This window comes from Sinohyriopsis cumingii, chromosome 17, assembly GCF_028554795.1.
Source record: "Sinohyriopsis cumingii isolate HCF-2022 chromosome 17, ASM2855479v2, whole genome shotgun sequence".
Lineage (NCBI taxonomy): Eukaryota > Metazoa > Mollusca > Bivalvia > Unionida > Unionidae > Sinohyriopsis > Sinohyriopsis cumingii.
In genome coordinates this window covers 60,272,623-60,300,297 of record NC_142977.1, presented here as the reverse complement: position 1 = coordinate 60,300,297, position 27,675 = coordinate 60,272,623, and the positions used below count along the sequence as shown (strand labels likewise).

Genomic DNA, 27,675 nt, shown 5'->3' with positions numbered 1-27,675 from the left:
TTTCATGTTGCAATGATGAGAAGGTTGCAAGAATATAGACGTTTTAGCTGAGAGTAGTGAACGACTAAGAACAAGAAGAAAAGCAAAGCCATTATGTTCACGTAATTAAAAGGAGCGTCTTTTTAAAACCCTCACAGACCTTACTAATCACAATGACGTAATGACGGGTAAGTTAGTATGCAACATGATGTAATGTAATGCAAAACAGCTGTGCTTGATGGCAGTTTTCTCTTGTATTGCTTTTCCGCTTGTTTAATGCGAGTCAATTTGAATGCGTGCATGTGAACATTTTGTATGTGACATATAAAGAAAACCGTACGTGATAGTGGCCAAATTAAACATGCTGTGCTATATTTTTGAAGTCGTGTTGCTTTGCCTAAGAATGAAAGCATAACCGTTTCGTGTAGATAGGTTCAAGTTTTCTTGTTTTCAACTTTTTATCGTTAATTTCATAGGACCTACAAGAATAATGCACGTGTCAGTAGTTAAATGTTTGTGAGGGCGTTCTGTGAATATTGCGCAACTTATCATATTAAAATGGACGAGAAGTGTGGAAAACGTACACTATACGAAGTCACGCAAGCGGCTATCTTAAAACTTAGGAATGTCACCAAAATCCGGAATAACCATGACCTTTCTTTTTAGTGAAACGTTCTTGCAATGTTATTCTTTTTATTGTAGCTTGTTGTATTGGCTGAGGGGTGGGGTGGGAAAGAGGTCACCACGCTTGCGATATTTTGACCCTCAGATTGGAAGTTGTTATGCCTTGGCGTTTTTATCTAAAGCAGTTATCATTTCGGTAACATAAGACTTAAATTTACGCAGCGAATAATAATAACACAGAGATACTGTTTAGCTCGAAAACCAAGGCATTATTGGGGTTTTTTGTGTTCAAATTACTGAATCTAAAGGTCAAAGGGGCCTTATCCATGTTTGTGATGCAGTAATGATTATTGTACTTAATTTTAACTAAATAGTTTGCAAAATATAAAACCTTCTCAAAACTCACATTGAATAAAACTAAAACAAATTGAAGAAAGTTCTAACGTTCTTTGATTTTTGATATTATTGTGTAAGAATCCTTTTTTCTGAATAAAAGTAAAGAGATCAAAATATATCATTTTCATATTTATAAATAAATAACGAAAAAATATAAATATAACTAGGCTTTGATTTACTGAATGAAAAATCGTTTCATAAAGTGTAAAGAAATTGTTCGTCGGGATGAAACGCCCCGAAGGAAACAAGCATTGATCTTATCATACGTGAAAAGAAACGTAATGAGCATTTATTAAATTATACTATTTTGCACGCACACTTTCCTCATGGGCTTGTTGGCCGTATTAGTGATCCGTAATTTTCCAGGATTATCATTTGCAGAAAACGTGACCCAGAATCATTGTTTACGGTCATTGCCGCAGCTCCACTTGTTGTCAGGAAGGGACAACACCTTTTTACAACGTGCATTATCCTTACAGATTACTTGCAACTTTCGCTGTGATACATTGTAACTTTCAAGATGCTTAAGTTTTATTTTCATTGTGTTACATTGTAACATTCAGGATGCTAACTTGTAACTTTCATTGTGTTACATAGTAACATTCAGGATGCTAACTTTTAACTTTCATCATTGCAACATTCAGGACACTAACTTTTAACTTTCATTGTGTTACATTGTAATATTTAGGATGCTAACTTTTAACTTTCACTGTGTTACATAGTAACATTCAGGATGCTAACTTATAACTTTCATTGTGTTACATTGTAATATTCAGGATGCTAACTTAACTTTCATCATTGTAACATTCAGGATGCTAACTTTTAACTTTCATTGTGTTACATTGTAACATTAGTGATGCTAACTGATAACTTTTATTGTGTTACATTGTAACATTCAGGATGCTAACTTGTAACTTTCATTGTGTTACATTGTAACATTTAGGACGCTAACTTATAACTTTCATTGTGTTACATAGTAACATTCAGGATGCTAACTTATAACTTTCATTGTGTTACATAGTAACATTCAGGATGCTAACTTGTAACTTTCATTGTGTTACATTGTAACATTCAGGATGCTAACTTGTAACTTTCATTGTGTTACATTGTAACTTTCCAAATGCTAAAGTGTTACTGTCATTATGTTAGCAGGGTAGCTTTCAGGGTGCTAATATTTCCAGCTTGATGCTTAATAAGATGATACCAAATGGAATTGTTCAGGTGCAAAGAGTGAACAAGATTTGGAAAGATACAATTTCGAATATCAAGGAGTGTAATGGTAATAATATGCACATCGAATTTCTTACTCAGGAGTTTAATGGTAATAATATGCACATCGAATTTCTTACTCAGGAGTTTAATGGTAATAATATGCACATCGAATTTCTTACTCAGGAGTGTAATGGTAATAATATGCACATCGAATTTCTTACTCAGGAGTTTAATGGTAATAATATGCACATCGAATTTCTTACTCAGGAGTTTAATGGTAATAATATGCACATCGAATTTCTTACTCAGGAGTTTAATGGTAATAATATGCACATCAAATTTCTTACATGAAGGGTGTAATGGTAATAATATGCACATCGAATTTCTTACTCAGGAGTGTAATGGTAATAATATGCACATCAAATTTCTTACATGAGGGGTGTAATGGTAATAATATGCACATCAAATTTCTTACTCAGGAGTTTAATGGTAATAATATGCACATCGAATTTCTTACTCAGGAGTTTAATGGGAATAATATGCAGATCGAATTTCTTACTCAGGAGTGTAATGGTAATAATATGCACATCAAATTTCTTACATGAGGGGTGTAATGGTAATAATATGCACATCGAATTTTTTTCTCATGAAAAATTGGAAGATATGAGATCACACAATCTGAAAACTTATTAGTAGAAAATTCAACAAAAATCGAAAAACAATCATAGAACAATGCAAATTCAAATATGCATTTCATATTAATATCAGTAATGTAAATATAATTAAAGACGGTGGTCCCCCTTCATGAAAATATGGATATTATTTTGTATATTTACCGTTTTACCACAACATCAAGCAGATGTTTGCAAGTTTTTTGCCAAACATAAAACAATAAGAATGACTTCTTTCCGACATCAGCCTCATGCGTTTATGTGAGACGTCTTTGCATAAATATGTATTACAACTGATACCTGCCATAAAAAAAACTGAACCTTTTGGCCGATTTTTTATTTTAAAAAATGGGTGCTTCTACGTACATGCCTCTTATGGCATGATATTGCTATGAAATGCGTTTTCAAAGGAGCGTTTAATATTGACCATATCATGTCCGATGTGGTTACAGACTTTCTGTAAAGTTCTATTTCAGATGATTGATTGCATATGACCTTAATTTTCAAAACTCTGACTCTTAAATAAAACAAATGAATAAATTACAGATGCACTAGTGCAGACAAACACCGGACAGAATCTTGTAAGTCAATTCAGTAGAGCCAATCAGTAATGGTGGAACGATAGTTGCAGTTAAACAAAGAGTATTATGCTTACTGAACGAAATACATAACATGATCATCATCTTTCATTCAGGGTATGAGAAGAACCGATTGACAGATGACAGACGTACATAGATACGTACGGACGGATGGATATTTCCAATTACATTACGTGCGCAAAAGTAAGGACATAATCATTACAATATTAAGCTATGGACTAACAAGTTGAATATTTTCTTCTCAATATTAGATGATACCTTACTCTGTCATTGGAAGTATTCGAATTACGTTGCCATCCTTAGAACAGATACAGCTTAAAAGGTTGTAATATGAAAAGTCATATAACACTATTCTACGACAAGTGGAGTGGTAACATGATAATCACCCGCGATAGTAAAGTCTTAAACAAGTCAATACTGTCAGATGTACACACTCTGGTGATCATTAGGGTTTCTTTCCTTGGTAATCATTACAGTCACATGTTTTCTAAAACATCAATACGATTTATCTAAGACAAAATGTTTAGTTCAAATACGTAGCTAATCCGATGTAATCTGTGAAACGTTTATAGCTTTGCTGTATGCAAATGTTCCGTGAAGCAGAAGTCCATTGCTAGAGTGAGTGAGTGAGTGAGTGAGTGGAGTGAGTGAGTGAGTGAGTGAGTATGTATGTATGTATGTATGTATGTAGACCTAAAAATATGGGTTTATGCAAATACGATATAAAATACCTGCAATCAAACAGTGCGTAATATTAGTCTTAGAGTACGATTGACGTTACAAAATAGTATACGTCTGATCAGCTAAAGCCAGAATGATCGTGAAAGAATACGTGTCAAATTCAGAAACTTAATTGTCGGCACTAGACATTATATTTAAATATATTTTCTTATAATGCAAGCTACTATCAGTGCAAATGACCGAAAGCTCCAAAAAGCGCCAGTACTAGAATGAACAGGTGTCCAGTCTCCAGATATCTTGCAATTTTCATGAGATTTCTCCACCTCGAATTCTACGTCACACGAGTCGAGTGCGTTGTAAAAATCCATAATGTGTACCGAAACGTCGAGAATGGGAAACTCGGCAAGATGAGAACGAATCCATTTATCGACAGATCCATTAAAGCACGGGTGTTTTCTGATCCTTTTTACAACGCTTTTGCATTCTTCCCTGCAATAGATACCAGTGCTGTCACAGTTCTCCATGACAGAGTTATAGATCTCTGCATTCTGAGGGATACTAGTATCAAAAATCGAATGGGTTGGACAGCCACGTATTGTACCGTTGATGTCGGTGTCAAGGTCACAAGTGGAAATGTCATCCCACTGGGTGCATTCTTTGAGCAGAACATTCCATTCTGGATAGTACATTAGAAAACTGTAGCACATTTCATCGGAAGTGCCCAAGCCAAAAACGGTAGTCTTGGATCTGGATGTCGATTTAAAAACACAGCTAGTTTTCAATTCATCACCCGGCCATACTTCAACAGGACTGGCGAAACTGACAAATAAAACAATGTTTACATTTAGCTTTTCGAATCATTTTGCAAGCTTTAATAATGCCAAGTGCCTGTAAATGATTTGGCTATCTAACTTATTACCTGACTTTACATACTTTCGCATTCCTTGACAAAATAATTTATGTTTATTATCCCACAAGATAGCATACCATTCTACGAAAGATGCTACAATACTGATGAATAGTATTTGTAATGGGTAGATCATTGCAAATTAGAGCAACATAGAAAATGTTTATTAATGTAACAATATAAGCATGTGCTTTTCTACAGAAAGCAAGTACACATAAATATCAATAAACATTTATCTTAGACATGCTGTTACAATTTACTTTTACCTCTATATGGTATATATATATATATATATATATATATATATATATATATATATATATATATATATATATATATATATATATATTAGAGAGAGAGGCTCTGGAGCCTATGATCAAGGAATACCTATAAACCGTGTAATTTTGACCACTAGGTCGAAAAGATGTGCAAGCATGTCGCATAATTAATTGCTTTCAATCCATAAAGATTCATCCAAAATATGAGCAAAAGGCATTAAGGACTCTGGGAAATATAAGTAAATAAAAGACACTGACCATGACTTTAATAAAAATGTCCACGAATGTGAATTTAACCCCAAGTTCAAAGAGCAAGCCGTAAAATGAAAACAAAAAAATTTCATCAAAGCTCGAACGCAATTGTTATTTGTTATTGTAACCATGGCCATATTGTAAAAAGACGTGGCAAGCATGGCAAAAATAATTGCCATAGATTTGTATTGATTCATGGCTAAAAGGATGATATAGATCAAAGACATTTAGAGATATATGCAAATGAATATCGTTGATCAAAACTTGAGGCGACGACGATTCAGTTACAAGCGTTCCCTTTATCAGAAAAGTGATTGCTACATATCCCTTTCCGTTAAGGTGTCCTCAACATAACTGTCCTCTTTCGACACTGATGGCATGTAGTGTCTCTTATAACTTACTAAATTCCAACAATTTGTCTAAGGCTTCAAACATTTACTCTTTTGCTTTCCTTCTGTCTACGATTAGAGGATTTTGTTGATGTAGTTATATCTTAAAATAAAAACCAAACTACATTCTTACTTGTATATCACGGGACTGTCGTAACTGTAAAAGCTATCGTAAGCAAGGTCTTGAAGTTTGGAACCATTCCTTAGTAGTTCAAAGCGCTGTTGTTTTCCTGAAATGATAAATAATAATCGATTTGCTAGCGAACAATTAGACTGTGGGATAAGAGATGATGACAACTTTCAATAGCAGGCGCAGCACCTCTGTATGGACGAAGTCCATGCCCCAGAAAAATACCCAGATTCTTGCAAAAATTCGCAATATATTCCTCTGTGTTACATTTACCTATAGCTGTCACAGAGGAAGCCTTTGTGAAACATACGCTTTGACTTACATATGTTAAATACATTTTATAACAAACGTTCAAATCTCTGATGAATATTCGATATATTTAACATATGCGATTTAACATCTGCTCAACATACTCGACGCCATATACGTTAAACCTCACAAGATTAGCATTCGTTTGATCTGTTCAGTTCTATTTATTCATTTCTTTTCTGTTTAAAATTGTCCTTCTATATTTTTGGGGGAATTTGTATGGCACACGTATGTGTGAATATACATATGTTCTGGTAGAATGCGTGTGACATTAGTGGTTTCAAGTTGATTTATGTGAACTGTTACGAAAGCAGTTATGAACAGAATCAAGTCCAGGTCTTAATATATGCTTTCAAAGGAATACTTTCAGACTGAACATCATATTAAAATTCTTTATATGTAACAGTAACACCATTAAGGAGAAATGGTCATGGTCTTTACCACTGAGAACCCTTAGAAATTTAGGTTAAGTCCGTTATTTTTTGGATGTCTGAAGATACCTGACATGGACTTAATTATTTGGGTCACACGCGCAATTTTCTCACAGAGGTGTACTGTAATCACAAATCGGTGCAAATCTCATAGAAGTGCACTATAATAATATTAGTATATCATGACACACTGTAGCACCAGTCATACAAGTTCATTAAAGTAATACACTGTGGTACTTCTCACAGCAGTGATCTACAATAACACAAGGCAGCACCTTTCATAGAACTGTTGTACATTAACGCACAGTATCATCTGTCATAGAGGTACATTAGCATAAAAACTACCTAGTGTTCCTCATAGTAGTGCACTCGAAACATTGTACGGTAATTATTTTCTCTAATTTTCCATATTTCTGAATGTTCTCAGTCACACGATAGCACGTTTGACAGTAATATTACTACACCGATCGAAACATTTAAAATGGTTTTTTTAAACTTTATAATGATATTGTAAGCCACAGATTTTACAACTGAAATATGTAAGATATATTGGATACACTGGTCAACAGTGAAATCATTACTGACTTGAAAAGGCCCTAATCTGTAGTATTTTGGTGTGCCGAACACGAATATAACCGTGAAAAATTTGTATTGGCTCTCGTTTTGAAGATATTCATATACCTCATTTTCTATGTTTCACTGTGTAAATTTCTCCAGTAGGACTGCAGCAACATCCGGAATAATGATGTAACATTGCATAATACCATCATGCTCACATCATCCACAGTTGATTGCATCATTTTCTGATGCAATGCAATACTAATGCCATGCGGCTGCTGAAGTAAGTTGACGTCAGCAGTGTACTATACATGTGTAGGCCTATTATACTAATGCCAGGCGGCTGCTGAAGCTGACGTAAGCAGTGTACTATATAAAGCCCAATCAGATAGGTTCAGCATTTAAAATATTTTAGACGTTGTGCGAGACAGTTCAAGCTACTGTTACATAAAACTTATTATTTTATCCATTTACGTACAATAAAGAACAGTAATGCCTCGAAAGTGTGTTAATACCGCGGACAATTTTTGCTATATTTGTGGGGAAGTGACATTTGCCAACCAGAAGAAAAGTATCAATTCTCAAGTGAAGAAGGCATATCATCTTTACTTCGGATGCAAGGTTGGTGACCAAGACAAGCCTTGGGCTCCGCATATATGCTGTGCTACATGTACAACACAGCTTTCACAGTGGTTGAATTGCAAAAGGTCATCAATGCCGTTTGCAGTCCCAATGGTGTGGAGAGAGCCAAGCAACCACCTAAATGACTGTTACTTCTGCTTGGTTAAACCTCTTTCCGGCGGAATAACGAAGCGAAAGAAGTCGAGAATAGTCTACCCAAACATTCCGTCTGCATTGAGACCAGTTCCACATGGTGAGGGACTTCCTATTCCAGAACCTCCAGCAGAATATTCTCTTGATTCATCTGACGAAGACAAAGGTGAGTCGACCTGTTCTTCTCCTGGTCCATCAGCATGCAGTGATCCAGATTTTCACTGTGGTGCATCATCAACCCCACACAGAATAACACAGGAAGAACTAAATGACCTGATTCGTGATTTGGACTTATCAAAGAACAAGGCAGAATTGCTAGGATCAAGACTCCAACAATGGAATCTTCTAGAAGAAGATGTCACAATTACTGCATATCGAAAGTGCCACCAGCAATTGGAGCCTTTCTTCAGAAAGGAAAGTAATCTGATATTCTGTTCCGATATTGAGGGCCTCATGAATGCTTTAAAAATCACTCATGACCCACAAGAATGGAGACTATTTGTGGACTCTTCGAAACTGAGTCTCAAGGCTGTGCTTTTGCACAATGGAAACATTCTTCCATCTATTCCAGTAGCGTATGCTGTCCACATGAAAGAGACATACGATAACTTAAGGCAGCTACTGAATTCCATTGAGTATGACAAGTACAGCTGGCACCTCTGTGGTGATTTGAAGGTAGTTGCCCTTTTAATGGGACTGCAGCAAGGATATACAAAATACATGTGTTTCTTATGCGAGTGGGATAGCCGAGCAAGGGAAATGCACTACATGAGGAAGGAATGGACTCACAGGCAGAATGTAGCCATTGGAGAGAAGAATATCCAACACCCAGCTCTGGTTGAGGCTCAGAAAATCTTGCTACCACCCCTTCACATCAAACTAGGTTTGATGAAGAACTTCGTGAAAGCCATTGACCGGACTTTGCCAGCATTCCGATACCTGCATGAAAAATTCCCTCGACTCAGCGAAGCAAAGATTAAAGAGGGAGTTTTTGTGGGTCCTCAGATTCGAGAGCTTTTCAAAGATGACCGGTTCAACAACTTGCTGGAAGGTGACGCGAAACAAGCATGGAATGCTTTTCGCCTAGTTTCTACAAACTTCCTCGGAAATGTTAGGGCAGACAACTATAAGGAACTAGTAGAAGACATGTTGATGAAGTATAAGAAACTTGGCTGCAATATGTCTCTAAAGATTCACTTCCTTCATTCCCATTTGGATTTCTTTCCTAGCAACTGTGGTATTGTTAGTGATGAACACGGCGAACGTTTTCATCAAGATATCGCAACAATGGAACAAAGATACCAGGGAAAATGGTCCACTACAATGCTAGCTGACTACTGCTGGACACTCCTCAGAGATGCTCCCGAACAGCTGTACAAGAGACAGGCGAAGAAATCTAAGATGTAGTCAATGACTTGATTTTTTATAGGTAGGCTATTACAGTTGACCTTTTACTATTGGAATGCATTTCGTTATGTAAACATTAATTTCTTGCAGATTACAAAAAAACTAGAGCCAATTTTGCAATTTGACTGTCATATTCGTGTTCAGCACATAAAAATTGATAAGAATTGACTAATTTTATTTCAGTAACATGACTTTTGTAAAAATTTGTTGTCCAGTGATATCGGAAGGCTTTTCCTTAATATGAGGAGGTCTGCGTTTGGACATCGTTTGCGCTTTCTAGAGTAAACCTTTTAATTTAAAGTCTTTATGATACTTTTTAGAAAATTAACATTTACGAAAGGTGCATTCATGTGTGCAGCACGCCGTGATGTGACATAAGGGTCTGCAAATTTGAACATGAATTAATACAATATAATTCTATGAGATAATGGGCACTGTGCAACACGTCGTAATGAGACGTAAGGGGCTGCAAAATAGAACATGAATCAATACAATATAATTCTGCGAAATAAAGAGCACTGTGCAACACATCGTAATGAAACATAAGGGGCTGCAAAATAGAATATGAATGGCATTTTACCTTTCTGTTTGCATTCTTTTGACAGATAATTATTTAGGTTTGCATTCTTTCAGATACAATGATCCTGGAGGTCCGCATACCAGCAACCCCCGTTCCAGCAAAAGAAACAACGTACATGTGTATGGTGTTTGACCTACCCAAAGATGGCGACTTCCACCTGATTGCATTTGAAGCTCTTCAGGATAACCTTAATGTTATACATCATATTGCTGTCTACGGTTGTGATGAAAGGAGTAAGCAGAAAGTAAAAACAAAACGCATAAATGATAATAACAACAAAAAAAGATGCAAACAAGTAGCAAATAAAAACAAGTTAACAGTTTTCAAGAAATGAAGATGCGCATAAAACATTTCTAGAATTTTGGCAAACGTTGCATTCAAGTATATTTGGAAGCAATTGCCTTTTAAAATGGATCAGAGACATCTTATGATATGTTAGTTCAATTGCTTATGAATATATCCCGATATCAAACGTTCCTACTTATACAAAGACATATCATCATTATGATACAATACGCATGAAAATTTTGAGACTGAAAAATATGCTACTAATAATAATTATTGTTATAGTCCTTTTATATAGCAATTTCTTAAACAGTCACAAGGGCCCCCGAGTGGCCAAGTGGTCTAAAGCGCTCACCTTTCCGGATCACTGCCATCTCACCTCTGTCTGCGTGGGTTCGAGTCCAAGGCTCGGCTAGCGTGGGTACGTGGGAAAGCCTGCCAGTAGCTTCTCGTGGGTCGGTGGTTCTTCCCTGGGTTTTCCAGGGTTCTTCCTCCACCAGTTATACTGGCCGCCATGTATAACCTATCTTGTGCTGAAAAATGGCGTTAAAACCCTACAACAACAACAACAATAAACAGTCACTATAAAACGACACTTCCGCGGGTTACCTTTCCGTCCTTCTTTATGCCTATTAGTCCACCTTTTCTCCTGAAGTTTGCTTGTCATTGAGCTTGTCTTTCTGAGCTCATTCTACGACAAAAAAAAAAAAAAAAAAAAAAAAAAAAGGATACGAACATGCTTAAAGCACAGTCAAGAACAAAGATGCCTTCATATACATTCATAAATTTGTCTTTAAAGAGGAAATCTAGTTGTGCAGCTCAAAACCAATGATCATTAATGAGCAAATACAAAACGCTTAGATATTACAACACCGAGGACTGAACTAGGACTTTGTCGTCGTACAATAAGGTTCTACGAGGAGCAAGCCTTCTTGCTGTTCAGGCTTCATGATGTGTACGTTTCTTTAATGCATTGATGACGCACGAACGAACAAACTCATGAACGAACGAACGATATATATATATATATATATATATATATATATATATATATATATATATATATATATATATAGATAGATAGATAGATAGATAGATAGATCGGTGGGTGCGTGCGTGGATGGATGGATGGATGGATGGATGGGAAGATGGATAAATAAAATGCCTTTATTTCTGCAGGTGAAAACTACACCGCTAATCAAGCAGAAGAATGTTTCATGTCGGCTCAGGAAGGATGCGAGGATATTGTTGCTGTGTGGACTCTGGGTATACCAGGCATCTGTTACCATGACAAAATCGGAATCCGAATAGGAACCAATGGTTATAAGCGAGCAGTTATGGAGGTGGGCTTTCTATAAATTTATATAAAATATTTTACATTTAGAATCAGTAATATTTTCCAGCATTTAGCAAAGTAGATTTAATGATTCTTGTTATAAGGAAATTCAAAGTGTTTAAACTATTTTGCTTTGAAATTGTTTTTATCCCGTTAAAATGCAGAATATTGCTACATTATTAGAATCGTCAGATGTTTTGCTTAATTTCATTCTTGAATTGTTTTTCACCGAAAGAGTGCTAATGTTACCCTAGTCCGTTCATCTGCACATAAATTCATTCTTCATTCCGTCACACTATGCATCAGTCTTGCGTTCCTTTGGCCTTCATATTGCCAGTTCATTGAAACCCATGGTACAATTTTAATTCGCTCACGGATAAATGAATGGATGAACGCACGACTGTATATTGCATTTGTCTGTCTGTCTGTTATCCTGCATTTATCTCCGTCTTTTTATATGTCTATATATCTATCTGTTTACTGGATACATGTGTTTATGGACGGATGGCCGTACGTACCTACGTCTTCGTGTATTTATACATTTCAGCTTCATTGGAACAACCCTAAGAAAATTGCCGGCACGACAGACAGATCTGGTTTGAAATTATTCTACACTTCTGAGCTCCGTCCCAACGATGCGGGAATCTTGATGATTGGTCAGACAAGCCTAAACATTCCACCGGGCAAGAATGCTTTTGCCATTACAGGATCTTGCCCGGGCGATTGTACGAGGAAATTGATGGTGGGCAATATACACATTGTCACCGCCTTCAATCATATGCACTATCTAGGTATGTGATGCTACGATTTTTCCACAAGATGAATTAGTTTCACGGGGATTCGTCTTCATGCCAACCAATCATAATCGCCCTATCGTTAACTCTTTAGGTATGTCTAACAGCATGGCCACGTATTTCCCTGCATGGTGAGAATGACTGCACAACGTTGCAGAAATGTTACACAGATTAGCTTGTATGAACATGCACTAATAAGATTCCACATAGTAGACCAAACAAACAGTAACTCTTTCCTTTCATAATTCAAAAAGTACTAATTGGACAATGCCTGATGCTTATTTATATTTGAGCAACAAGTCTTAAATTTCGCAATGACAGATCCATCGATAATCATTTTTAAGTGCAATCAAATGGAACAACCATCAACTGATATCACTGGACAACAAATTTTTACAAAAGTCATGTTACTGAAATAAAATTAGTCAATTCTTATCAATTTTTATGTGCTGAACACGAATATGACAGTCAAATTGCAAAATTGGCTCTAGTTTTTTTGTAATCTGCAAGAAATTAATGTTTACATAACGAAATGCATTCCAATAGTAAAAGGTCAACTGTAATAGCCTACCTATAAAAAATCAAGTCATTGACTACATCTTAGATTTCTTCGCCTGTCTCTTGTACAGCTGTTCGGGAGCATCTCTGAGGAGTGTCCAGCAGTAGTCAGCTAGCATTGTAGTGGACCATTTTCCCTGGTATCTTTGTTCCATTGTTGCGATATCTTGATGAAAACGTTCGCCGTGTTCATCACTAACAATACCACAGTTGCTAGGAAAGAAATCCAAATGGGAATGAAGGAAGTGAATCTTTAGAGACATATTGCAGCCAAGTTTCTTATACTTCATCAACATGTCTTCTACTAGTTCCTTATAGTTGTCTGCCCTAACATTTCCGAGGAAGTTTGTAGAAACTAGGCGAAAAGCATTCCATGCTTGTTTCGCGTCACCTTCCAGCAAGTTGTTGAACCGGTCATCTTTGAAAAGCTCTCGAATCTGAGGACCCACAAAAACTCCCTCTTTAATCTTTGCTTCGCTGAGTCGAGGGAATTTTTCATGCAGGTATCGGAATGCTGGCAAAGTCCGGTCAATGGCTTTCACGAAGTTCTTCATCAAACCTAGTTTGATGTGAAGGGGTGGTAGCAAGATTTTCTGAGCCTCAACCAGAGCTGGGTGTTGGATATTCTTCTCTCCAATGGCTACATTCTGCCTGTGAGTCCATTCCTTCCTCATGTAGTGCATTTCCCTTGCTCGGCTATCCCACTCGCATAAGAAACACATGTATTTTGTATATCCTTGCTGCAGTCCCATTAAAAGGGCAACTACCTTCAAATCACCACAGAGGTGCCAGCTGTACTTGTCATACTCAATGGAATTCAGTAGCTGCCTTAAGTTATCGTATGTCTCTTTCATGTGGACAGCATACGCTACTGGAATAGATGGAAGAATGTTTCCATTGTGCAAAAGCACAGCCTTGAGACTCAGTTTCGAAGAGTCCACAAATAGTCTCCATTCTTGTGGGTCATGAGTGATTTTTAAAGCATTCATGAGGCCCTCAATATCGGAACAGAATATCAGATTACTTTCCTTTCTGAAGAAAGGCTCCAATTGCTGGTGGCACTTTCGATATGCAGTAATTGTGACATCTTCTTCTAGAAGATTCCATTGTTGGAGTCTTGATCCTAGCAATTCTGCCTTGTTCTTTGATAAGTCCAAATCACGAATCAGGTCATTTAGTTCTTCCTGTGTTATTCTGTGTGGGGTTGATGATGCACCACAGTGAAAATCTGGATCACTGCATGCTGATGGACCAGGAGAAGAACAGGTCGACTCACCTTTGTCTTCGTCAGATGAATCAAGAGAATATTCTGCTGGAGGTTCTGGAATAGGAAGTCCCTCACCATGTGGAACTGGTCTCAATGCAGACGGAATGTTTGGGTAGACTATTCTCGACTTCTTTCGCTTCGTTATTCCGCCGGAAAGAGGTTTAACCAAGCAGAAGTAACAGTCATTTAGGTGGTTGCTTGGCTCTCTCCACACCATTGGGACTGCAAACGGCATTGATGACCTTTTGCAATTCAACCACTGTGAAAGCTGTGTTGTACATGTAGCACAGCATATATGCGGAGCCCAAGGCTTGTCTTGGTCACCAACCTTGCATCCGAAGTAAAGATGATATGCCTTCTTCACTTGAGAATTGATACTTTTCTTCTGGTTGGCAAATGTCACTTCCCCACAAATATAGCAAAAATTGTCCGCGGTATTAACACACTTTCGAGGCATTACTGTTCTTTATTGTACGTAAATGGATAAAATAATAAGTTTTATGTAACAGTAGCTTGAACTGTCTCGCACAACGTCTAAAATATTTTAAATGCTGAACCTATCTGATTGGGCTTTATATAGTACACTGCTTACGTCAGCTTCAGCAGCCGCCTGGCATTAGTATAATAGGCCTACACATGTATAGTACACTGCTGACGTCAACTTACTTCAGCAGCCGCATGGCATTAGTATTGCATTGCATCAGAAAATGATGCAATCAACTGTGGATGATGTGAGCATGATGGTATTATGCAATGTTACATCATTATTCCGGATGTTGCTGCAGTCCTACTGGAGAAATTTACACAGTGAAACATAGAAAATGAGGTATATGAATATCTTCAAAACGAGAGCCAATACAAATTTTTCACGGTTATATTCGTGTTCGGCACACCAAAATACTACAGATTAGGGCCTTTTCAAGTCAGTAATGATTTCACTGTTGACCAGTGTATTCAGATAAACAATAAAATGTCGCTTATTCTCAATTCATGGGAATGTCTTCAAAAGTATGCAGATGAATAATGTAAAGTCTCTCATTTTAATATAATGGACATGTCCTCAAGTATGCTGATGAATAAAATAAAGTCTTTCGTTCTCATATCAAGGAAATGTCTTCAATTTCGCAGATGAATAAGAGTGTTAAGTGCATCTATATTATGTGGTTAATTAGTAGGATTACAGATTGTAAGGATAATTCTTAAACATATTACATATTCTCAGGAGCACGGGATGTACCTTTAATTGCAATAAACATGTTGATGTAGCCTTTTAACCTTGAAAGGTGTAGAAGAAATCTTGTTGATGAATTTGATGAGACTTCAACTTAGGTTATGGATTTACCTCTTAGAAAACCAGGTGACCTACTTTCTGATTAGTTAGCTGCTAAAGTACCTGACCTTGCTGACAAGCTAAATGGATAATCAACCCTCATTCTGGTTCTAAAATTACGTCTTGCTTTCTATGCAAGTGATGTTTCACATGAAAATTAGTTATTCCTATCTTAACCGTCAGTCGTAATGGAGTAATTCAGTTCTGTTCAGTTCTGAGAAATACTTTGTTTTCAATTATTCATTGGAATTACAAAGTTCTTAACGTTTATGACTAAGTAACTGTTTTTGAGTGAATTCACTGGAAGACATTTTGAATTATATAACATCAAACTATTTCAGATTATTGGCACATCAGCACAGCAGACTGAACTTCATTCGGAATACTACTGTAAACTCATTTGGAATATTCGATACTCTTATATTCGTGATATAACTTTAGGACCATTTATTGTTTCATTCACCGTAATGCAGGTTACTTTTAATTTTCAACTTTGTATTTTAGGGAAAACATTATTTCTTATATTTAACAACAATTGTTGGGTTTCACCCTTTTATGGTACTTCGTTTAGGACCACAGATTTGTAACAAGTAACCCATATAAATCTCGCGGTTTAAGAATTGTCATACGACAAAAGATCAGTGAACAATTTATATGTTCAGAACATGTAATCTATTGATAGCAATTTTAAAAGAATTTGCTGTACTGTCCTTCAGGATATAAAGTATGATAAAGGCGATAGGCTTCATTAGCAACAGAAAGGGTTCTGTGAAAATTATTGCTTGTTTCCTTAACAATATTAAGAAATAAATAAAAATTGTCACTATGGGGTACGAAGAAAATATGTCAGTCAGTAGTCAATTATGAGCCAAATCCAATATTTACTGCTTAATGAAAACCTAAAGTAGGAACATATTAACCAATGAATAAATTAAGAATGAAAGAAAATGTATCTCTTATGAAATGAGAATAAAATAAGCCGGTACGTCACTCAATCAAAATGTTCGATCAAATGAACAAATACACAAAGGAATGAACATATTGTTCAACCTTGATTAATCAATGGTCAATCAACCAATAATTTACTTATCTATTTCTGACGATTCACAGGGATTGACGTTTCCTGAACTATTATACACTGAACTGTGTACTCAACGTGAATAAGTTTGGGACACACACGTCAATAGTGCTAGAATTTAAATGAGCTGAGAAATCAGTAAGCATAGTTCTTGTGACAATAATGTATTTAAACATATAAAACGATAGTCCGTGAGAGCCTCCAAATGAATAGTCTGCATACTGCGAACGCCTGCGATAAGTGCAATTGTATCTTCTGCAAACTGTGTCTAAATTTTAGTATAAAAAGCATTAAACAAGATTTGTAAGACTTGCACGTCAAATCCACAATCAAAGCATTTCCTGAAAGACTTTACCAACCCTTTTAACAAAACTGTTAACACCAACCGCTGCAAAAGAAAAAACGGCGATTATCTATCTTTTCACTAACGCGGACTCGTCTATGCTACACATTATGTCAATATAATATTCTCATTTACTTGACGAGATGATACTGTGCGTCACAGGTGGAAAAACCTATCACGTATAATGACGATATTAGCACCAGGGTCCAACTAAATCATCCAAATAGCATAGCTGTTCGTAAACAACTGAAATGTAAAAGGCAAGTAACTTAGACCTCCGTTTGATATTGAGGAACATGTGCTTGCATATTGTGAGGTACTTCATCGCGGTATCAAAAATATCATGAATGAATGATAAACCTTGCGTAAGAACCTCATTTAAACATGAACAATTTATGATAATAATAATAATAATAATGAGGACTTTGTATAGCGCCTAATCTTTAGAAGCTCTAAGCGCCTTACAACATTAGACAACACCTATAAGATAAGAAACAATAACATTATTACAAAAACAAACAACATGAAATTAGAAAAACATTAAAAAATAATTTTAAACAAGTAAAAAAAAAACATGCTGAGAATATTTCAGGTAGGAAACATTATTAGGTCTTTAAGTTTGTTCTTGCTGTCGAAATAAGTGAGCTTTGAGAGCCCTCTTGAATGTGATCACTGTGTCTTTGTGTCTAAGTTCAGTGGGCAATTCATTCCACGTTGCTGGGCCCTGGTATGCAAAAGAACGCCGTCCATATGACTTTGTTTTCATAGTGGGAATAATGAGTATACGATTGTCAGAAGAGGAGCGTAAGATCTTGCTGGTGTATACACATGGGTGGGGTCAGATAGGTATGTTGGACTAGAATCCAACACTGAAATGTAGCACAGAGAACAAATTTTGTGTTTGATTCTGGATAGAATGGATAGCCAGTGTAGAGTACAGAGCAGCGGGGAGGTGTGCTCTGATCGTGGTACTCTAAGTATGATCCGAGCAGCTGTGTTTTGAACTTTTTGAAGTTCTGGGGTAGATATTGAGATGAACCAGACAGAATTGAGTTACAATAGTCCAGTCTTGAAAGTACTAATGAACACACAAGTGTTTTAGTGGCATCAACTGAAAGATATTTGCGAATTGAGCTGATGCGTCTCAGCTCAAGATATGCAGCCTTGCATATGTTCATGACATGTTGGTGCAATGTGAGAGTACTGTCCAGAGTAACACCTAGGTTTCGTACTGATTGTGTGAATTTAATGTTGGCGTTGCTATTGTTTGAGGTAAAGGATGTGAATGAGAAAGTCTTTGTGTTGTGATCAGAATGGCCTCATTTTTATCATCATTCATCTGCAGCTTGTTACAAGTCATAGATGATTTCACATCAGAAATGCACCTCTCTACACCTTGGATGGTAGCATCAACTTCAGTTGGGTGGCTAGATTTGTATATTTGGGTGTCATCAGCGTACAATTGGATCGGGAAAGAAAAGTGTCTGTAAGGTGATTTTATATGATGTTGAGGTATTTTTCAAAATGTATTAACATACATATTTTCATAAATGCACAACTAAATGTGAGCCAGAAACTTGTCTAAATATAAAACTTGTATATTAAAATCACAAGTCATAGTAACCTAATACCCCGCATTGTTGTATGCATGTATCTATTTGCATGACCACAAACAGCAGTGTCTGATAAACTGCTATAAAAGTAAACAGTACACATGATCAAGTTCGCGAACAAAGTACGTTACAGTATCATTCTCTGCTTCGAATGTTTAGTTCTCCTCCTGATGAATGCACGTGTAACAACATCCGGTAGCGTTCAAGACAATGACACAGAAAAGTGTACAAGCAGTAGTCTTTGAAAAATTGACCTATGTATTGTTTACAAGCAATGGCCGTTGAGAAAATGGCCTAATATGACAAGTTTACATTTTATAACATATAAGCCAGTGACAGGAACTACAATGCCGATGGTGTAGCATAAACTTTGCGCAAGCGAAATAATACAAATGACCCTGTATATCTCGCCTGCATCTTCTGTGGCATTAGAGTTTCTCTTTTCACCTTCAGTCCTTCAAATACAAAAAGAGCCAAACCGATGCGCCACTACTTCTAAGGAGTTTTGATTGGACAAAAAAAAAAGAATTCAATGTATGAATCAAAAGTTCGAGTCACTCTTTAAACAAACATATTTTCATCGCCGCCTTCTCCCAAATACAAAGGAAAATCTGTCAGAAAAATGTAGCAAGTTTTGCAAAGTATTATAAGCATAAATCTTTATAATAATAAAAAAACTCCCCACAAATATATGTTCAGCAATGCTTGTTATTATTTGTGTCCTTATTAACTTTAAGTCGCGTATTATTTTAAAACTATTATCCATAATAAATGTTTTCTTTAAATATTGGATAATACATACATGTCAAAATATGACGCTCTTTGGTTTTCGTAGTTAGAATATAGAACTGGTTGTGATAGCCGCGAGTGTTTGTCATGTTGAGCTTTGCTGGAACCATCCCGCTGCCAAACGTTTCATCTAAATACTTAATTTACTCCAACGGTGTTATTCAAACTTTACAGAACATATCTAGGTGCTTGCGAAATATATGAATATATCGGAACATATTTACAAGTTTTTCTGGCATACAAGATTATTTCAGTATGCCATACAGGAGGCTATTGAATTATTAATGCGTGTCCCACAGGGGAATATCCCTTCCAAGTTTTGCCTTGCGAAAAGGCACATTCTAAATTCTGTTTCAACAGGTTCGATTAAGACTATCATTCCAGTTTTCTGAAATAAAAGCAATAAACAAAAATCACGGAATCAAATTAAACATAATAAAAGTACGAGTTTTTATTCGTAGACAATACTTCGCAGAAAATTAACCACAATTGCTTGTAATGATGGCAAAGATTTATTACAATAAATTTATGTTGCGTTTTTCATTGTCTGCTGCAAACTAAGCTTCTAACTGACACTGGAATCAATTTGCTTGCCCCAAACTAATTGAGTTCCAGAGTTGTCAGGGTTTTCGGTAAAGATACTAAATTTGGTAAAGTATTTGTTTTAATAAACCTAGATTTAAGGTATTTACATATTCGATCCGTTTGAAACAGACTTTAACTTAACAATAACACATGTAAGACTGGTCTAGAATTTGTTAGATGTCGTCTGCTTCAGTGAGAAAAATGTGTTATTTATTGTGGATTCAAATATGACAAGTAAAGCAAGTGATCGGCTGCCGTTTCCAAGATATTTAAGTTTTTAGATTTTACGTCTACGTATATTATGTAGATAGTAGAGTTTTAATCATAAATTTCAAACCTAGTTCTTTTCATATGTTTATGGTTGTTTTACATAATAATATTTCACCCGTAGTGTTTATGTCACACTTTACGAAAATTGGAGTGGGCCAGAGTGGCCGAGTGACCTAAAGCGCTCTCCGTTACGGATCACTGCCATCTCAACTTTGTCTGCGTGGGTTCGAGTCTTGGGCTCGACTAATGTGGGTATGTGAGAAAGCTTGCCGGTAGCTTCTCGTGGGTCGGTGGTTCTTTCGAGGGTGTTCCAGGGTTCTTCCTCCACCATTAATACTGGCCACCATGTATAACCTATCTTGTGCTGAAAATGGCGTTAAACCCCATTACAACAACAACAACAAGAACAAAGGGTTATATAAATAAAATTTATTTGAAACAACAGGCAAAAATTATTGTATTGATATAAGTACAGTACATAACTTAATCCTTATTCAGTGTCTACTCTGCGCTTCTTGGCTTGTCTCTTGTATTCATTGAATGGAGCATCTCTTGACACTGTCCAGCACTAGTCTGCAAGCCTTGAGGGTCTCCATTTGCTCTCATAGCGTTTCTCCATTGTTGTAATGCCCTGGTGAAATCATTCGCCGTGTTCGTCGCTCACTGCTCCGCAGTTCGGTGGAACTAATCTAGATGAGAGTGCAAACAATGTATCTTAAGTGACATATGGCAACCAAGGCTTTAGTATGACTTGAGGAGTTTTTCTTACCAACTCCCTGCAGTTGTCTGCCTTGGTGTTTTCGAGAAACTCGGTTGCCACTAACTGGAAGGCTTTCCATACCGTCTTTTCCTTGCCACGCAGTGCAAGGTCTAATGCATCATCTCGAAGAAGTTCACGAATCTAATGACCAACAAACACATCTTCCTTTATCTTAGATTCACTTAAACTTGAATATTTGCCATGGAGGTACTTGAAATCTGCTTGTGCTTTGCCCATGGCCTTGACAAAATTCTTCATCAGACCCAGCTTGATGTGCAAGGATGAAGTAGAATCTTCCTTGATTCAACAAGTGGTGGATGCTGAACACTTTTCCTCCAAAGCTCCAATGACTGTCGGAGTGGCCAATCTAGATTGATGCAGTGTGAATCACTCCCATGACTATTACATTCGCAGTGAAAACTGCAGTACTTTGTGTAACCAGTCTGCAGACCAAGCAAGATAGGAAGAACCTTCAAATTGCTACAAAGCTGCCACTGATGTTGATCACAGTTTATACACCTCAAAAGTTGTTTCATGTTTCATAGGTTTCCTTCATATGGACTGCATGCCCAACTGGACTTGGTGCCAAAATATTGCCATTAGGCCGCCAAACAGATTTAAGACTCGTCTTCGATGCATCAATTAACAGTCTCCACTCATCTAGATCTTGAACGATGTTGAGGGCTGCCATCACACCATTCATGTTGTTGCAAGCTACAAGCACCTTCCATGAAGAAGAATGGGACAATATCCTTTTGACGGTCACGGAACATGGAAACCCTAACATCACCTGCCAGAGGATTCCACTGCTGTGGTCTGCAGCCCAACAGCTCTGCCTTACTCTTGGATATTACCAAACCCATCAGTTCACTTTGTGTTATGAGGTGTGGTTCAGAGGAGGAAGACGGAAGCAAATATAGGTCTTTTGACATTGATGGTTCAGGACTAGAAGTTTCATCTTCTTCCTCTTCCTCGTCTGACTCAAGTGAGAATGATTCTGTTGCATCAGGAACCGGCAGTCCTTCTCTGTGAGGTACTGGGCGTATAGCTGATGCAAATGCACTTCATCACAAACAAAGTAGAAGTTATCTACATTGTTCACACAAGTATGAGGCATCTCTGTTCACTTTGGCTAAAAGGAAATGTGTCCCTTTGCAAAATCAAACACTGACAAAAAAGAGAGCATGACACTGTATGATTTCTAGAGCTGATATAGGACAATTTGCTCAGAAGCTTAGTTATGATTGCAACGTCCATGACTTCTAGGAATAACGAAATGCAATTCGTATCATGTATGACGCTATACCGGCTTCAGATTGCATCATTCATTGTTTGCCTAAAGCAACAAGTACTGTCCAAACCCAGTCATATATTTATTCATAGACCCACTTAAAGATGTATTTTAGTCATTTCTTGTTTAAATTGAGATGCCTTCTCCTTATAACTCACTTTCATCCGCCATTCACATGTCAAGGGTCGCATAAACTGACCCAGTATCATATCTTTAAAACTAGAGCCAATCAACAATCTTAACCATCATTTTCGTTCTCAGTGACCCTGAATTGGTAAAGTTTGACAACATCTTTTTCGGAAGCATTTTGGCTGTATACCTGTTTAATCATGCACAACAGAAAGCTAGAAATTTGACCTATTTGAAGTATGACAGGTAAAATCAAAAATAAAGTACTTTTAACAATAGCTGGTGGGTGGGCGTGTAACGTAGAACAGATTGATATAGCCTGTTCGTATACATTGAAGAAGCAGAAGAAAAGGCCGACTATAACGATTAAGTAACATAGACTAGCAATTACATATAACTAACAATAATGTAATACGTACTATTAATTTCAAATAATATGATATACGATATATAATGTTTTCGAACAGTACACATGCGTAAAAGATGATTGTATGCAACCTAGCATCACCTAATTCATTCTTCGCGAGGTAGGAATGCTGTGCGTTCGGGAACCATCGATGGAAATTGGACTTTTTATTTTTTTGTTGGTATTGTTGTTACATGCATTGTCGAATTTGTCATTTACGTTGATGAATCATAACCATCTGTATTATCAAGGGAGAAAGAGAATAAATGAACGCAGAGGGTTAGTTTGATATCAGTATTAATTCGTTTGGTGTTCTTACCAACATTGTTGATGCCATCGCATCGGAATTTGTCCAAGGTACAGTCGACCCAAGTATTATTGACGGTACATCTGGGGCTATCCATTGGTTCACAAACACCTAGGGAAAAATGCTTGGAAGTGAAAAGGTTAGTACATAAATTCAAAAACTAAAAGAATGAGTGTAAAAATATTCAATATATCTTCTTGCTAGTTGTTAATTGTTTGTAATAAATTTTTATCCGTCCCTCCGTACAAGTTTGTCGGCACCGGATGTGACACGAGATCTAGACAATCACGCATGCCTGTTACTTTCGTAGAAATTGTCAATATTTCAGCAGAGACATCCTTACAGGATCGAAAGTTTCTGGTCAGGGATTAAAAACTCAACTTGGATCAAATAATGTAAAATGAAGAATAAATCAAACGATGTCGGTCTATGTTAAGCTTTTTGTACAAGTTTCAAAATATTTACGTAACCTAAATATACTTTCCTTCCAAAAGCCATCTCTGTATTAATATGACTAGGGTGTTTTTTCCTTCAGATTCTAACTACTTAAAAGCAACAAAATCGACCCAGATCATCCAGTTCGGATTATTCTTGTTGAGAGACCCCCACCCCACTGTGTTCTGGACTAAAACTATTCATGACGCTTATTCACTCAGATGTTTTGAAAACATGACTACCCTACTGATGGTAGTGAAAATGTGTTCAGATCAAGCAGATATTTTCAACGTCTTGTGCATATAGTGTTACATGTGCTGGAGAAAAACCACAATTAAAATAGCCTGGCGTATTCACAGACTCTCCAACCCGAAGTTAGAAGTAGCCAGAGGTAGACCCACATTCCAATTTAATTTTCGCAATGTCCCATTGTATATGAAAGTTTAATCATACTTGTCCCATGGCATAAACATAGCTAAATCATTGAGGATTTGGGTTATCATAATACAGCCTGCATTTCAATAACCCATTTACTTTTAAAAGTATCCATCCTTTCCCTAAGACTGCTTCCTAGCTTGGGAAAATGTATTTAAATATTTGTTTAAAAATAAGTTTGCAAAAAAGCCCTTTCAAATGACAAAAACACAAGTTTGCGTTTCGGTGTAAGGAACGTCGATCTTTAGGGTGACCTTGGCCTTTAACCATGACATACTTATTTTATAGATGTTATGCACTACGAAAGACAACCGGGTGTTAATGCAAGAGAGAAAAAAATGAAATATTAAAAATGAAACATGAAAAACCTGAATACTTTGAATCATGATGAAATACTGTAATATTGTGACACGTACTAACCCGGATGAGAAAGTCCTATTGATTTTGATGGCGCCTGACCTTGGGACCAAACACAATCCGGGTCTCCCAGTTCTTCTCCGTTTGTCTTACCATCTCCATCCGAGTCTTGCTGACAAAACGATGTAGTCCATTGCTGAAACCGATTAAAGATAATACCATTTTGTTCTTAAACTATCATTCCTTCTTATAACCAGCGTCAACGAATATGTTGGGTGCTTTCTTTCTACCTCATCACTCTGTGAAACGATTATTAAGCCAACTATATATATTCCGGGCATCCACTTCTGCTTGTTTAATGTTCGGGAAATCCTGCTGTTGTGGACTGAAAATGGCATTGACTACACTATGTCACGTGGGGATTTTGTACACTAGACTTGTTATCTCTATTTTATAAATATGCACTGTATTCAGACCGTTGCTATAGTATTTGATTGGTTCTATTATATCTTTTAGGTTGGACAGGCTTTAAGTCGGACAGAAATCGTTTATTATTGACACTGGGACACCGCGAAAAAGTGATCCACCCTTTCGCTTATCAACCCTCCATATTAATATGGGTGTTATGCGTGCAGTTGCATATGCCACGCTGATTTTTTGCCGGCTTATCAACATCGTGATTCGAGTTCATGGCGACCGACGCAGTGGTAATCACCCTACCTTATGCAAGCGCAATCCAACAGTCTTTGGTTTAATATCCGTCTAGGTAATCTTAGTACTGTGCTTTGGTATGTCCTTTAGAAAGGCACATAGTTACCACTGCCAATGCATGAACTGGCCAATATGTCTAAGTGCCGTCAGGAACGGCGTTTGGCGGTGGCAAGTGGGTCGACCGCCCGAGGCCCCGATCTTGCAGGGGCATCGCGCTTCAGGTCTAAGGTCGTCATTATGAGTTTGTCAAGCTATATTCTCCGGTAGATTGGAAACGCTGATACAGGCCGCACGTAATGCACGCAAAGTTGCGAAGTCAACTTAGTCAACTTCGTAACGCAATTAACATGTGGCAGCACAGATGCAGACAGATGCAGCCATTTTCTCAACGCCACTAGCGGGCAACGGCTGTCCGGTAACTTGGATCTCAGTTTTTCACTCTGGCCCCGCGTGGTCTTGGTCGGCCCTAGGTCCCGCGTACTCCTAACGCCGCCTCTGAGTGCCGTTAAAACCAGCCAAGTAACCATCATTTACATGCTATCACGTCTGCCAACATGTCTAAGTAACGTTAAAACCAACCAAGTAACCATCATTTACATGCTATCACGTCTGCCCAATGGCACAGATCTCACTTCTCGAACTCCACATATTTTGTTCTTAATATTTGAGTTTGCTATTTTAAAAAAATCTATTATTCGTCAATGGACGTAATGACGAGAGTTACAGCTCTGTATAATCATTGCTTACCAATCAATATCTTTTTCTGCATGTCTCTGTGATTACTACTGGCAAACTGTCATAATTTAGATGAAAACTTTGCTGGGATTTATCGGTTTCTTCGGAGATATTTATTTCAGCAGGATAGAGGTTACAAGTGAGTATTTTGTTTACTCTTTATCTAGTCTTTATGTATTAATGTAGTTCACAATATGATAGAAATTTTTGTTTTGTGCCTTAGAGTGCCTGACGATACATTGCATAGCGGCAATGGTGTGTAGGTTATTCGTGTATAATCTATTCAAACCAATTCAAGCACAGTAGACTTGATCCATTAACCAAACCAAAGAACCAGCAATTCAAGTAGGTAAAAATTAATTTCGGCGTCTGATGTAAAGTTTAATCCATGTAGAGCAAACCAAAATCCGTACACTGGTTATTGACAATAGTTCGTGCTTTCCCTGGATGCATTTGCTGCAAAGGTAAACCAATTTTACCCTTATGATAGATTTATTTATAACTACAAGTGTCCAACATGGAAATGTCTTAAGCGTTTTGTAAAACTGAAAATATTAAAGTTGAATTACATTCACTACTAATAGGAACCTCCCAATATTTTCTTTTTGTCTTTGATGTGAAATATTTTATTTGTCATAACGTACCTTCTCAGCTGCATGGAAAGCTAGGCCAAAAGGATTTCTCTGGCCACCACCTAGCGGGTTCATGTGTCCCACTCCGCGCCATATGTAATTCGCCTTGCAGGGATGAGGTACTATATTTCCATTGGGGATTAAATCCTGGAATATTTGGTAGCATCCAACGCTGTACAGTAACCACAGCAGAAACACAGACAGTGAACGAAGTCTGCCCAATAAGCAAAGAAATAAATAAATAAAAACAAAAATAAAATAAAGATGTCAGACAACCTTCAAAAGAGAGAAAATACATTGCCTAGAGTATATGATCGAATAAGACATAGCTATTTTGTTACTACGTAGTAAGCTCTGAAATGTATTATCTAAGTCTATAATTACTTTGAAATTTGACAAAAATGTAAGCGTGTGCTATTCCAATCTTTAATAGACATAAGAAGAAGATTTAGTTTTAAACTCTTTCTTAAGAGATTTGTAGCATGCCAAGCCATTAAGTGATGTCACAAAGTACAGTCCTGAAAGGCGTTTCCTACTATAGTGAAAAAGGTGATTCAATTTTAAAATTATAATTTGAAAGAAAACAAATAATTGTATCTGTACTTCATATTTACCTTTTACATATTTCGTCCATCCCCAGATCCAAATGTATGTCTTAGTTGTGTTGCGTTTAGGACACCAAAGTCACACATACATAATACAGTTCACTGCACATACACTGTACGAACATTGACGTTACAGATCTTAGCTACGGATAACGCTACTTATGCAAATCCGATCTACTTTAAATAAGTGGTTCGGGTTACCGTACTTATCAATTTTAATCAACTTTGTCGCAGGAGGATATATCAGTTTCAATGCAACTGTTAGCGCTTAATATTAAAATACCAATATCTGTATTTAGCATATGAACATGATATAACACTGGACAACAAATTTTTACAAAAGTCATGTTACTGAAATAAAATTAGTCAATTCTTATCAATTTTTATGTGCTGAACACGAATATGACAGTCAAATTGCAAAATTGGCTCTAGTTTTTTTGTAATCTG

The 27,675-nt window shown here is 36.9% G+C and overlaps 2 protein-coding genes across 2 annotated transcripts; one reads left to right on the top strand and one right to left on the bottom strand.

Annotated features, from left to right (window-relative positions):
* Nucleotides 1–1,157: 1,157 nt before the first annotated feature.
* On the bottom strand, nucleotides 1,158–27,358 carry LOC149779050 (uncharacterized). The gene is made up of 9 exons (XM_089938387.1): nucleotides 27,238–27,358; nucleotides 26,636–26,837; nucleotides 24,609–24,741; nucleotides 23,331–23,429; nucleotides 17,369–17,414; nucleotides 16,633–16,646; nucleotides 9,933–9,979; nucleotides 6,122–6,285; nucleotides 1,158–4,981 (listed from the first exon to the last, which is right to left on the bottom strand). The coding sequence occupies exons 1-9, from the start codon at nucleotides 27,255–27,257 to the stop codon at nucleotides 4,357–4,359; spliced, it is 1,350 nt and encodes a 449-aa protein (XP_089794513.1). The 5' UTR covers nucleotides 27,258–27,358; the 3' UTR covers nucleotides 1,158–4,356.
* LOC149779051 (dopamine beta-hydroxylase-like) lies at nucleotides 9,883–12,963 on the top strand. Its single transcript, XM_089939619.1, has 3 exons — nucleotides 9,883–10,410; nucleotides 11,642–11,805; nucleotides 12,346–12,963. The coding sequence occupies exons 1-3, from the start codon at nucleotides 10,236–10,238 to the stop codon at nucleotides 12,595–12,597; spliced, it is 591 nt and encodes a 196-aa protein (XP_089795745.1). The 5' UTR covers nucleotides 9,883–10,235; the 3' UTR covers nucleotides 12,598–12,963.
* Nucleotides 27,359–27,675: the final 317 nt, after the last annotated feature.